This window comes from Physeter macrocephalus, chromosome 6 (genome assembly GCF_002837175.3).
Source record: "Physeter macrocephalus isolate SW-GA chromosome 6, ASM283717v5, whole genome shotgun sequence".
NCBI classification, from domain to species: domain Eukaryota; kingdom Metazoa; phylum Chordata; class Mammalia; order Artiodactyla; family Physeteridae; genus Physeter; species Physeter macrocephalus.
This window is the reverse complement of record NC_041219.1, coordinates 98,871,119-98,885,045: the sequence shown is the minus strand read 5'-3', so window position 1 is coordinate 98,885,045 and position 13,927 is coordinate 98,871,119. Positions and strand designations below refer to the sequence as shown.

At 33.7% G+C, this 13,927-nt stretch overlaps 1 protein-coding gene across 3 annotated transcripts in view; it reads right to left on the bottom strand.

Moving 5' to 3' along the window:
- ABCD2 (ATP binding cassette subfamily D member 2) overlaps nt 1-13,726 on the bottom strand; it is a 72,179-nt gene extending 58,453 nt beyond the window's left edge. For 2 of the 3 annotated variants that reach the window (XM_007111356.1, XM_055085165.1), the window contains exons 1-4: nt 12,791-13,726; nt 11,117-11,297; nt 3,143-3,258; nt 142-310 (exon numbers count right to left, since the gene is read on the bottom strand). In XM_007111356.1, coding sequence (XP_007111418.1) covers nt 142-310; nt 3,143-3,258; nt 11,117-11,297; nt 12,791-13,726 — 1,402 coding nt within the window. Of the gene's footprint in view, nt 1-141; nt 311-3,142; nt 3,265-11,116; nt 11,298-12,790 lie in introns of all 3 variants that reach the window. The other variant, XM_007111355.1, reaches the window with a different exon arrangement.
- Between the last annotated feature and the right edge of the window lie 201 nt (nt 13,727-13,927).

Below are 13,927 nucleotides of genomic sequence, written 5' to 3'. Positions count from 1 at the left end.
CAACACTAACTTTAGGAATAACTGTTTAAATAACTAAATGTTGGTTCCTTACATCTGTTCAAAGATATCTTCTAAAAAACTTTGGTTCTGTTGATAAACATTTAAATATAGAAAAAATATAAAAACATTTGAGTTTAATACCTTTGATTTCCAGTGTCTCACTGAGGGGTAATTCTACGTTAGCTCCACTCTTGCTATGGTTTTCAGACTCTTGCAAGACAGCAGTTCTCTTATAAATGCCTCTTTTTACTTCATCAAAGACCCAAAACATGTTGTATACTCGAGCAGTATAGCCTGCTAATTCAGTTATCTAAAACCAACATAGGGAGATAAAATAGTATACTCAAGACAGACTTTTAAACAAATATGTAATCATATAAGCTTCTTGATTTAATGTTAAAGATCTTATTTTATTATACATGAAAAGTAGATAGTACATCTGATAACTAAAACCAGTAACACTAAAAAACTTACCAAGAAAGCAGCATAGCAAGTCGACAGCTTAAGTTTGATTGGAATTAAAAAGCACATAAAAATTATTAATTCAAGTCAGGGTTCAAAGTGAAATGTAAAGACTCCAGAATATTAGTGAGACTTAAAAATCTTTCAATCAATTTTCTGATTTGGCCCCTGTTTGCATGAAAATTTGATTTCCTGAAATTAGAAGTTTTGTGAAAAGCTTAAATCCATTCAGTGAAATAATGATTCTTTATTTTGATATCTTTTTTCAATTAAAAATGGAAGATTTTAAATAGAAGAAAAATGCATATTTTTCTTATTATGAAATGACATTTCTGAGTCAAACTGATTGTCAAAATTCCTAAGTTTGGCCAGAGAAAATACCCCTGCTAGTGGATACCAATATTGGGTGTGAGCTAAGTGAAAAGTTTTAAATCCTTTTCAGTCCAAATCCCACAAAATTCAGCTTCTTTTCAAGCCAAACATGATTTATATGCCCAAAGAAAAATATTAAATATGACTTTTTTTCTAGATGAGATTATAAGATGAGGTAAATCTCTGCTTTAGTTCAAAAGGCTCAATAGACTGGTATCTTGCTCCTATTCTGCCAGTTGTCCAATTTAGGTTGAATCTCTGCTGCTTTTCTATTAAAAGAACATCTTGTTATCAAGGTGAGTCATCTGAAAGGTTACTCATGTCCTGTCAAGACCATCTTTCTCAGTGAAAAGGAAGCAACAAAAACCATTCCCTTACAGAACTGTTTAGTAGGAAATTGGTATCAATAAGCAAGGCATGTCACTAATAAATGTCTCTTAAACAATAAACTATGGACTAATACATTACCAACATTGTGTAAGATTTTTGTGTGCGCAAAACTTAAACACTGAATAAGCAAGTATTATTGTTAAAAGCCTTCTACCACATGTCTCTACTGTGTGAGAGGTCTATAATTAGATTAGTATTTCATTTCTATACATTAATGTTATAGCTATTATATAGGATAATTTCTAAACTGTTATCTAGAAGAATCTCTTGAGTTCCCAAGTAGAGGAAAACAGAACTAAGGATTAACAAAATATGCATCCACAAGAAACCTAAGTAAATATAGTTGCAATAAAAAAATCCAAAACAAATGTGGAGGTCAATTAAAGAAAGGCAGGAGGCATTGAGTTAGTAGACCAGGATGCAGGGATGAATGGGCAAAGTGTGTCAAAAAAAAAAAAAAAGAGAATGTGACTGTGGACAAATTACTTTGGGATATAAGACAAGGGGGTTTGTCTAAAAAGAAACCTTGTTCCCTCTAGAGCTAGTGGAGAATCCATGATGCTTTCATGAGCTTTCACAGGAGTAATAAGATTCTTTAGAAGTAAAAGTTCTATGATTCAATGTACATACAGGCAAAATGAAACAAAATGCAATAATTTCTTGTGTTGGAGACAATCTAGAAAAAAGAACTGATATTCTCTCTGTGACTTAGATAGCAAAGTGTTTGAATGTGAGATATATAAAATTTTGATTTTTCATTTAATTTTAATAATAAGTAATTTATTAGCTGAAAAAGTTATCTCCAAAACTGTGTCTCCAGATTATCAAAATTACTATTTGAAAAAAAAGTTTTAATTGAGTTGTCTTGCTTTGTGGCCCTAAACAACTGGTTTTACCTTTTTTAAAAAAACCCAATTCAATAAATCAGTTGTTAAATGAGATTGAAAAGTTTTGTCAGCAAATCACAGACTTTGCAACTATCTTATATAATTTATTCAAGGATAATTTAATAGGTAGTTAAATTTATAATGATGCTCTGGCAATTTATATTGATACAAAAGCCACAAGAGTAATTAATAGTGAGAATGACTGTCCATGGGAATATTATTTAATATCTGAATTGAATAAAGTGATTTTTAATTTTAACCCTGTGCTATCTGTAGGTCTTATTACCATTCTCTCAGCAAATATTTACTGACCATATAAAATATTCCAAGCATTAAAATAGATATTAGGAATGTAAAGATGAATAAGATAGTTCCTGCTTTCCACTCAGGATCTTATGCAAAAGATAGATAATTATAATGTGGTAAAGCACCAGATGTACTATGAACACAGAGAAGGAAGACCCAGACTCTGCAGGGAAGTCAGAAAGAAAGTGGAATCACAAAGGGTTTTTTATACGTGGTTGGTAAGGCTTGACTTGTCCTGAAGTATAAGTAAAAGTTTGCAAGGTATATAAGTAATATTATTGGCTAACACTTATTAAAGTGCTTACTATCACAACAACTCTACAAAGTCATCACTATCATTATCCTCATTTTACAGATGAAGAAACAGACACAAACAGGTCAAGTTCACATTATTTGTAAATACTGGAGCAAGAATTTAGATTTAGGCACTCTGGCTCCAAAATCCATACCAAAGGGCCTTTTAGTAAAGTTTAAGAGCAAATATGTCATACTATAGACAGAAAAAGGAGTTGACAATTGAGAGCATAAAAATTGAAAGGTATTAGCAGCAATAGATTTGGAAGTTGTTGTCCTTTATCTTGATTATACTCAGCAATTTTTGGTAGAGAAAAGATGTTTCCAAAATAATAAACATATGTGGTAATTTACATTTACATGCTTGATTTTCATATATCTTATTTTAATCAAATTGATAACAAGAAATTGATAACAAGAAATGCAAGTACCTCTTTGTATGAAGACATAATCCTTTCAATAGCATCAGCTCCAGAGGCCAATAAATTTCGAGCAGTGGTAAACGCTTCTGTCCGCTCACTAACCATAGCTTGCTTTCCATCATCCTCTAGATCTAAAAGCAAATTACAAAACTGTTGAATTTTTTAAGTAACTAAATGTTTTTTTTGTACTATGAGACTGTGACTAAAACAACCGTATGAAAATTTTTCATTAGTATCAGCAATTTCCTAGGAATTAATGAATTATTTAAAAAATAGTGTTTGTACCAGATTTTATTTAAATCTTCCTTTGTCTTATTATTTTTCTAGAAGGAAAGTTAGAAGAATTAAATCTATAGGAATTAAGACTATTTTCATTTAGCATTCTTTCAAACCTTACCAAAGTCAACGTCCTGTCCTTATTAGAGCTAGGTAATAAAATACTACTGATTCAGTCAATAAAATACCATTAGCTAGAATCTGCAAATATTTCTAGTGTGATTTCTTTAATAGAAATGCAAAGTAGCTCACCCTCATAATCTAGCTCTACCTGTTTCAACTTTCACCCTACAGTTTAGGAACACCCCAACCATGCAATATTCTGCTTATTCTCTGGTATTTGCATATATAATATTTTCTGACTTTAATACACTTTCTTTTTTGCCAAGCTCTTTCTTAAAGAGTTAACTCTTTAGTACAGGTTTCCCTGGAAACCCTTGTCTGGCTTTTCCAGTGGACTATAAGTTCTTTAAGGGGCATGACTGTATTTTATTCATTATTCCTAGTACTCCCCAGAGTGTCTAGAACACAGTACTCCTTAATGTGTACTGAATGGATGGATGGATCGATAGATAAATATCCTAAATTACTGTCAATGCAGAATTATGGTTAAAAGCCAGAAGTCAGACTAGGTTAGAGTCCAGAATCTACTACTTATTGGCAAGTAGTAAGGTTAGTAAAGCAAGCCACTAATCTTCTCCATGCTACTTTCTCATGTGTAAATGAGGGAAATAATAGTACTATCTCAAACAATTCTATCTCAGAGGGTTGTTGTGAGATTTAAAGGGGAAATACAAACAAAGTGTTAGCCTAATCCATAGTTTATAATAATTGCTCTTAAATGTTAGGTGTTATTATTTTCTCTAAGTGTTATTGTTATTATTGCATATCTACTCCATTTAGTATTATTCTTTAAAGTTATTCTCTCCAGGTCATTACTTTAATCTTGGCATCAATTTGATTCTCTATCCGGTCTTTCTATGGACTATCACCAAAATTCTAAATTGAAAGCTGTAAATTAATGAAGAAATTAGAATAATATAAATAGCCATGGGCCCACTTTGCTATTTATGTTGCTTGGCTTTATCTCAGTGAAAAGGGTTTTTTTTTTTCTCCATGACATGCAAATATTTAACATGTGCCCTGTTAAAACTACTGGATACTTTCACTTTTACTTGCTTATAGACAGCTCAGCTGAGTTTGAAAGGGATCCACGCATAATATAAGGTAAAATTCACTCAGCAGATATTTATTGAACAGCAGGATTTACAAGAAATTAGGCAAGGTGTTACAGGATATGCAAGGATTAAATGTAATTTTCAGATTCTTTCCTTAGGAAGCTTACAGTTTGACAAGAGAAAGAAGACAAGTTCCCAAATAACAATGCAGGGCAGCCTATGAGGAGAGTTAATATGACACATTTGAAGGATGCAAAAATAATTTCTTTCTGCAAGAGACAAGAAATGCTTCATGGAGGAGTAGACTGGGAGTGAGGCCTTGAAGACGGCATACAATTTTAAAAGATCACAAGTACAACATAAGCAATGTCTCAAAGACGGGAAATTTCAAGCAATGCCAATTGAATAATAAACTGGTCAAGTTACAGTATGGGTTGGTGTTAAGCACTGATTTTACTTGAGTATCAGAAAAACTATGAGTTCATGGGGACCTCCTAGCTCGAGAGTTAAGTACTGCTCTAAAGAACTATCTTTAGTTCCCTTGAAGTTAGTCTGTTTCCTTGAAGAATGAAAAAAGAAAGGCTTTGAGTGTTAGTATAAGTGATGCGAGAAAGACCTGAATGGCTAAATAGGCTGGGAACAGAATGCAGATATTCTTAAACACATTTAAATGTGTAATAAAATTTAGATAGCCACAAAAAATTAACAAAGGATTCTCAGCAAGCTGCCAAAAGAGTGACTGCTGTATCAGTTAAAGTGCTAAGAATAGTTCTGGCTCAGAGAATCTGGCTGATGATCTAAAATAATTATGAGATTTTATGAATTTGGGTTAAAAGGGGTGTGAATAATAGCTTTCACTGATAGCCTCTGTTAAGAAGAAATAAAACTGATCAGAGGCAAAAAGAATTACAATACTGCAGCTTGTGAAACAAAAAACACATTCACAGAAAGACAGACAAAATGAAAAGGCAGAGGACTATGTGCCAGATGAAAGAACACGATAAAACCCCAGGAAAACAAATAAATGAAGTGGAGATAGGCAACCTACCAGAAAAAGAATTCAGAATAATGACAGTGAAGATGATCCAGGACCTTGGAAAAAGAATGGAGGCAAAGATTGAGAAGATACAAGAAATGTTTAACAAAGACCCAGAAGATTTAAAGAACAAAGACCTAGAAGAAATAAAGAACAAACAAACAGAGATGACTAGTACAATAACTGAAATGAAAAATACACTAGAAGGAATCAATAGCAGAATAACTGAGGCAGAAGAACAGATAAGTGACCTGGAAGACAGAATGGTGGAATTCACTACCATGGAACAGAATAAGGAAAAAAGAATGAAAAGAAATGAAGACAGCCTAAGAGACCTCTGGGACAACATTAAACGCAACAACATTCGCATTATAGGGGTCCCAGAAGGAGAAGAGAGAGAGAAAGGACCTGAGAAAATATTTGAAGAGATTATAGTTGAAAACTTCCCTAACATGGGAAAGCAAATAGCTACCCGAGTACAGGAAGCACAGAGAGTCTCAGTCAGGATAAACCCAAGGAGAAACATGCTGAACACATAGTCAGCAAATTGAAAAAAATTAAAGGGCAAGAAAAATTATTAAAAGCAACAAGGGAAAAATGACAACTAACATACAAGGGAACTCCCATAAGGTTAACAGCTGACTTCTCAGCAGAAACTCTACAAGCCAGAGGGAGTAGCATGATATAAAGAATGAAAGGGAAGAACCTACAACCAAGACTACTATATCCGACAAGGATCTCATTCAGATTTGACAGAGAAAGCAAAAGCTTTACAGACAAGCAAAAGCTTTACAGACAAGCAAAAGCTAAGAGAATTCAGTACCACCAAACCAGCTCTACAACAAATGCTAAAGGAACTTCTCTAAGCAGAAAACACAAGAGGAGAAAAGGACCTACAAAAACAAACCAAAAATAATTAAGAAAATGCTAATAGGAAGATACATATCGATAATTACCTTAAATGAGAATGGATTAAAAGTTCCAACCAAAAGACACAGGCTCACTGAATGGATACAAAAACAAGACCCATATATATGCTGTCTACAAGAGACCCACTTCAGACCTAGGGACACATACAGATGGAAAGTGAGGGGATGGAAAAAGATATTCCATGCAAATAGTAATCAAAAGAAAGTTCGGGTACCTATGCTCATATCAGATAAAACAGACTATAAATTAAAGAGTGTTACAAGAGACAAGGAAGGACACTACATAATGATCAAGTGATCAATCCAAGAAGAAGAAAAAACAATTATTAATATATATGCACCCAAAATAGGAGCACCTCAATACATAAGGCAAATGCTAGTGGCTATAATAGAGGAAATCAACAGTAACACAATAATAGTGGGGGACATTAACACCTTACTTACACCAATGGACAGATCATCCATACAGAAAATTAATAAGGAAACACAAGCTTTAAATGACACAATAGACCAGATAGCTTTAATTGATATTTATAGGACATTCCATCCGAAAACAGCAGATTACACTTTCTTTTCAAGTGCACACAGAACATTCCCAAGGATAGATCACACTTTGGGTCACAGATCAAACCTTGGTAAATCTAAGAAATCTGAAATCATATCAAGCATCTTTTCTGACCACAATGCTATGAGATTAGAAATGAATTACAGGGAAAAAACCATAAAAAACACAAACACATGGAGGCAAAACAATATGTTATTAAATGATAAAGAGATCACTGAAGAAATCAAAGAGGAAATCAAAAACTACCTAGAGACAAAATACAATGGAAATACAACTATCCAAAACCTATGGGATGCAGCAAAAGCAGTTCTAAGAGGGAAGTTTATAGCTATACAAGCCTACCTCGGGAAACAAGAAAAATCTCAAATAAACAATCAACTTTACACCTAAAGGAATTAGAGAAAGAACAAACAAAACCCCAAGTTAGTAGAAGGAAAGAAATTATAAAGATCAGATCAGAAATATATGAAATCGAAACAAAGAAAACAATAGCAAAGATCAATTAAAAAGCTGGTTCTTTGAGAAGATAAACACACTTGATAAATCTTTAGCCAGACTCTTCAAGAAAAAGAGTGAGAGGACTCAAATCAATAAAATTAGAAATGAAAAAGGAGAAGTTACAATGAACACCGCAGAAATACAAAGCATCATAAGAGACTACTACAAGAAACTCTATGCCAATAAAATGGACAACCTGGAAGAAATGGACAAATTCCTAGAAAGGTATAACCTTCCAAGACTGAACCAGGAAGTAAGAGAAAATATGAACAGACCAATCAAAAGTAATGAAACTATGATTACAAATCTTCCAACAAACAAAAGTCCAGGACCAGATGGCTTCAAATGTGAATTCTATCAAACATTTAGAGAACAGCTAACAGCCATCCTTCTCAAACTCTTCCAAAAATTGCAGAGGAAGGAACACTCCCAAACTCATTCTATGAGGCTACCATCACCCTGATACCAAAACCAGACAGAGATACTACAAAAAAAGAAAATTACAGACCAATATCACTGATGAATATAGATGCAAAAATCCTCAACCAAATAATAGTAAACAGAATATAAAAACACATTAAAAGGATCATACACCATGATCAAGTGGGATTTATCCCAGGAATGCAAAGATTCTTAAATATACACAAATTAGTCAATGTGATACACCATATTAACAAATTGAAGAATAAAACCAGTATGATCATCTCAATAGATACAGAAAAAGCTTTTTACATAATTCAACACCCATTTTTGATAAAAACTCTCCAGAAAGTGGGCATAGAGGGAACCTACCTCAACATAATAAAGCCCATATATGACAAACCCACTGCAAACATCATTCTCAATGGTGAAAAACTGAAAGCATTTCCTCTAAGATCAGGAACAAGGCAAGGATGTCCACTCTTGCCACTATTATTCAACATTGTTTTGGAAGTCCTGGCCATGGCAATCAGAAAAGAAAAAGAAATACAAGGAATACAAATTGGAAAAGAAGAAGTAAAACTGTCACTGTTTGCAGATGACATGATACTATACATAGAGAATCCTAAAGATGCCACCAGAAAACTACTAGAGCTAATCAATGAATTTAGTAAAGTAGCAGTATACAAAATTAACACACAGAAATCTCTTGCATTCCTATACACTAACAACGAAAGATCAGAAAGAGAAGTTAAGGAAAAATCCCATTCACTATTGCAACAAAAAGAATAAAATACCTAGGAATAAACCTACCTAAGGAGGTAAAGACCTGTACTCAATAAACTATAAAACACTGATGAAACAAATAAAAGTGGACATATATACACTACCAAATGTAAAATAGCTAGTGGGAAGCAGCCGCATAGCACACGGAGATCAGTTCGGTGATTTGTGACCATCTAGAGGGGTGGGATAAGGAGGGTGGGAGGTAGACACAAGAGGGAGGAGATATGGGGATACATGTATATGTATACCTGATTCACTTTGTTATAAAGCAGAAACTAACACACCATTGTAAAGCAATTATACTCTAATAAAGGTGTTAAACAAAAAAGATGACACTAACAGATGGAGAGATATATCATGTTCTTGGATTGGAAGAATCAATATTGTGAAAATGACTATACTACCCAAAGCAACCTACAGATTCAATGCAATCCCTATCAAATTACCAGTGGCATTTTTCACAGAACTAGAACAAAAAATTTCACAATTTCTATGCAAACACAAACGATCCCCAATAGTGAAAGCCATCTTCAGAAAGAAAAACAGAGCTGGAGGAATCAAGCTCCCTGTCTTCAGACTATACTACACCATAATTTTGTCATTGGGGTAGTTTCTAATATACATTATACATGAAACTTTTAAAATATACATAAACTGATGGATAGATATTCACTATGAATATCTGACAATTTTGTTAAATTTCTTAGTAAAACTAATCTTAAGACCATACATTTTTGTCTTTTTTTTTCCCTAATACTCTTTTGAAAAAGCAATTTATTTTATTTCATTATGAAAGGATTAAATCTAAAAATACTAACAATGCCTTTTTCAATAGAAGCTTTTTAAAATGATTTAAACGAATTTTGAAAACATTAAATAAAAGATAAAATTCAGTTTTCCTAGTGGTCTAAACACACTATTAGACAGGTGAGTTGCAGAGTACATTTGGTATATGTATAGCACTTACCACAAGGGATTGACAAATCCTACTTTACCAAAATGAACAATTTTAGGTTCAGAATGACTCAAATTTGACAGGTGTTTTTGTGAGAATTGGTAAAGCATTAAAGCACTGTTTTAAAATATTAAAGCATATGGTAATTTTTTACTTGTTTTTATTGGATGACTTCAAACAAATAACTATTAATACTTAATTCTACACCAAAAATAACTGTAAAATAGTGTGAATTCTGTTACATTTTTCTTAGTGTTGCCTTTTGTTTTCTAGGCAATAATTGTCACCATGTCAATGTTCTTGATACACGCTCTTGATACATTATTCTACTAAATCCTCACCACCCCACTCTGAAGTAGGCTTTCTGATTCTCATTTTACAGATGAGGAAACTGAGGTTTAGACAGTTTAATTAACATGACTAAAGGACACAGACAGAAAGAGGGAAAGCAGAGTTGAGCAAAGCTCTGTCTCACTACAAAGCCTATGTTTTTGTCTAGCTCCTTCAACACTAAGACCAATTTTGGTCAAGTGGTTTTGAAAGAGGAGGGGGAATATTTTACTTTGGAAAAAGAGAGGAAAATGCTGCTTCTTTAATTAATCCCCCTCTGTCCTGCCAATTAAGACCCAAACTCCCATCTCAAGTATTACATAACATTTTAATATTGTCCTCCTTGCCTTTATCTTTCTTAGTTGTTCCAAAGGATGAAAAATGTTGATTAAAAAAAACCACTGGGACAGTGGTAGGATAGAATTAGACCCCTGAAACTTGACAATCCCTATCTCCACAATACCACCAAATAGGACGTTTTCTATATTACCTACAAGTAGAGGAGACCTTGTTCCATGGCATGAAGCTCTCCCTGAAACAGTATTATTAGTTGTCTAATGTAGTCAACCAACTATTCAAATCATAAATCAGGGCAGATCTAGTTATAGAATATTTATAGACTAAATGCATGCTATGTGCAGAACTGAAATTTACAACACATGGGAAGACTTTCTATTATACTCCTTTTGAAGGTATTAATTTGTGTTGAGTTGAATTGTAAACTAGAGAATCATTCTATATTAGGCAGTATAATTAAAATTGCTTAAGATCAACTCCCCAAAACACTACATCAGAGGTTTCTGAAATATCACAGAACTGGAAAGGTCTTTTGAGTCACTTCTTTCACATTGCTGGTCTTATTACTGGATGTTGCAAAGTCTGCCATTGTTTCTGACCATTAAGGACTATAGAATGATGGCTACACAATTCCCTGACATAACTCCAGCAGTGACACCTTAAAGAGAAATAATCAGAAACATATATTTAATATTAAGCATAAATGCCATTACCACCATCTGCAAAGCCAGTTGCAGTGATAATAGGTAGAGCCACCATAATTAATCCACTGCTGCTCCAAACATACTTCATCAAGAACTGCTCTATCATGATGTACCACAAACGTTTGGATAAAATGAGGTTCATCTGATTTGCTAAAGCTTTGTAACTCTTCTGGAGTTGCTTCATTTCTACCTATGGAGAGAAAAAAAGATAAGAATTAACCTAGTATGAACTATAAAAATAAATAACGTATGTTTGAGAACTTTCTTTAAAGATAATTACATATTATTTTGTTTTACTTCGTATACTATTATCTGTGATTCTAACAACCAATAAATACAGATTAGTGTCAGAATTAGTCATTATTTAGTTGTAATCACACCTGTATTATTTTTTAAATGTCTGATATTCAATAAATATAATGTTAAATATAAATATATACAAGTGATTTATACTTATGTTTTCAAATTTATATGTATAAGATGTTAAAATTAAATGATATTCCATAAGACATGAATAAACAGTTAGAAACTTATCCTTTTTTATTACAGCAAAAATATCTGAAAATAAACACATGACATGTATATGTGTAGACTCCACTTTTGAACTAACTCAATTTACTAGGTTTTGTCTTAAATGCAAGAAGCCTACAACATGCTATAATTTATATCACTGAGCTCAGTGATTCAAGAATGACATAAATATGATTACTACAACATATTAAGCCAATTTTCAAGTGGGAATAAAAGTCCTAAATTTGCTTTAAATTTTCTTCTTCAGATTGGTACTACTATAAAATTTCTTTTTTTGTTGTTATTGATGATGTTTCAAAATTAAATAATTCTTTTTAATTATAATACCATTTCAACTTTAGAATAACTTACTATTTCATTTGCCAAGTCATTTGTATTAAGATTTCAGATGCATCACCTTAAAAAGTCTTTAATGTACTGCAAGTTTATGTAATCAGGTTAACTGCTTAAGGTTGAAAATCTTTAATATTTAAAAATAACATTCCGGAACTCCTTTTTTCCTCTTCATCTCTAATCTTAGCTTTTCCCTCTAAGCTAGACAAAATTTCATTTCACTACCTTTTTTTATTTGTGTCAAAATATGGTACTGAACATTAAGAGTGATGGAAATGCCATTTGTAAGCCACTCTCCTGCACTTCTTAGAACTGAGGAACTCCATCATGGACCAGGCATGCAAAATTGTCACACCTGTCTTTCATATGAAAGCACTTTTTTTTTTCTCTTGAAAAACAAACAAACAAACAATATCATCCTAAATTTTCCATCTCAGTGGAAGTATGTTTACTTAGTTTCTAAACATATATTTTCTTCAATGTTCTAGGACCATCTACTTAGGATTTCAGTTTTAAGAAAATGCTTTAGAGATAATTCTGAGCATATTTGGATAACTGAGACTAAGTAGAATTTTTTAGAATGCTGAAAATGTTATTTTCATGAAACTTTAGAAAAGTTTGCACTCTATATATAATTCTTTAACAGCTTGTGATTTAAAAAGGGTAATGAAGCATATATTTTAATACAGGTTTGAATGTCATAAGAATCTAAAACCTTAAAGAAGTGGGTCCATCAACAGTACAACAGATGGTATCTAGCACTGCAGTGGCAGCTTGAACAGTCTCACATTTCACCCGTCACCTTAATTTCTTTCTTACCTTATGTCCTCTGTAGAAGGCAATTTCTTCAACATTGGCTATAATTCTGGAGTGCACATACCGCAAATAGCCTTTCCTATGAGCTTCTTCAGCCACCAATTTACCAAATTTGGGAGAGCAGGCTTTTAACACTTTAGCAGTGGCATATACCACAAGCCCTGCTAAAAGGGTGGGCCCAATTGGGCTTGCTCCTCTGGATGTAACAGTCTCGATGAGCGTATAGGAAGTCAGGATTACATCTAAAATAGGTTTGGTCAGATTGGAATACAAGTGAGCCACAGACTGAGAGAACATCATAATATCCTCAGTAAGAGACTGGTCAGGGTTTGCCAGCCTCCCATCCATATTGATCACCTTATAATAAGTCTGATTTGTAAAATAGGTTTCATAGGCATGGTCGACTAGGCGAGTTCTGAAGGCCAAGGCCAATTTGCCCTCTAGGTACCTTATTGCACTGTTGACAAAGGTGGCAGGGATGGCAATCATAAGCCACTTGATTAATTTGATGATGAATGTCCGAGGCTTCTTTTCCACAATGCTTTTCACGATTTTTCCATCCAAACCAGCTACATAGATAGACAGAAAGGTTCTTGAGATTAGAGCTACCGAGTGGAGGCAGAGCCATCCTGTCTCAGTGGTCACAAGTTTTGGGAAGAGAATTTTCCGAAGTTCTAGTAGCTGTTTGAAAAAATCTGCATTCACTCCAGGCGAAGGTTTTTTACAAGTGGCCTCGGTGCAATGCAGTATTTCTCTGTTCTCTGCAGCCGGGTAAGCTTCTTTTTTCTTCCAGTGGCCAGATTGCTTTAAACGCTTGCCAATGATGGGACAGAGGGTTTTCAGAGCATATGCTGCAGCCACCACGCAGGCAGCCCTTTTAGCAGTCCTCGATCTGGTCCATTTCACTCGATCAGCTGCTGCATTTAGCATATGTATCATTTTCCCAGTTACCCAAACCGGCTTCAGAAAGAATTGGTTTTAAAAGATCATGTTCCCCGGGAATCCCAAGCAAATGTTTCATAAAGTTCTATAGCGTTCCATACTCTGCAGCGTTTCTCCTCTTCTGTTTTTTGTTTTTATTTTTTAAGATTTTGTTCTGTGTCATGCAGCACAGCTCAGACGCCACTGCGTGTACTGGGG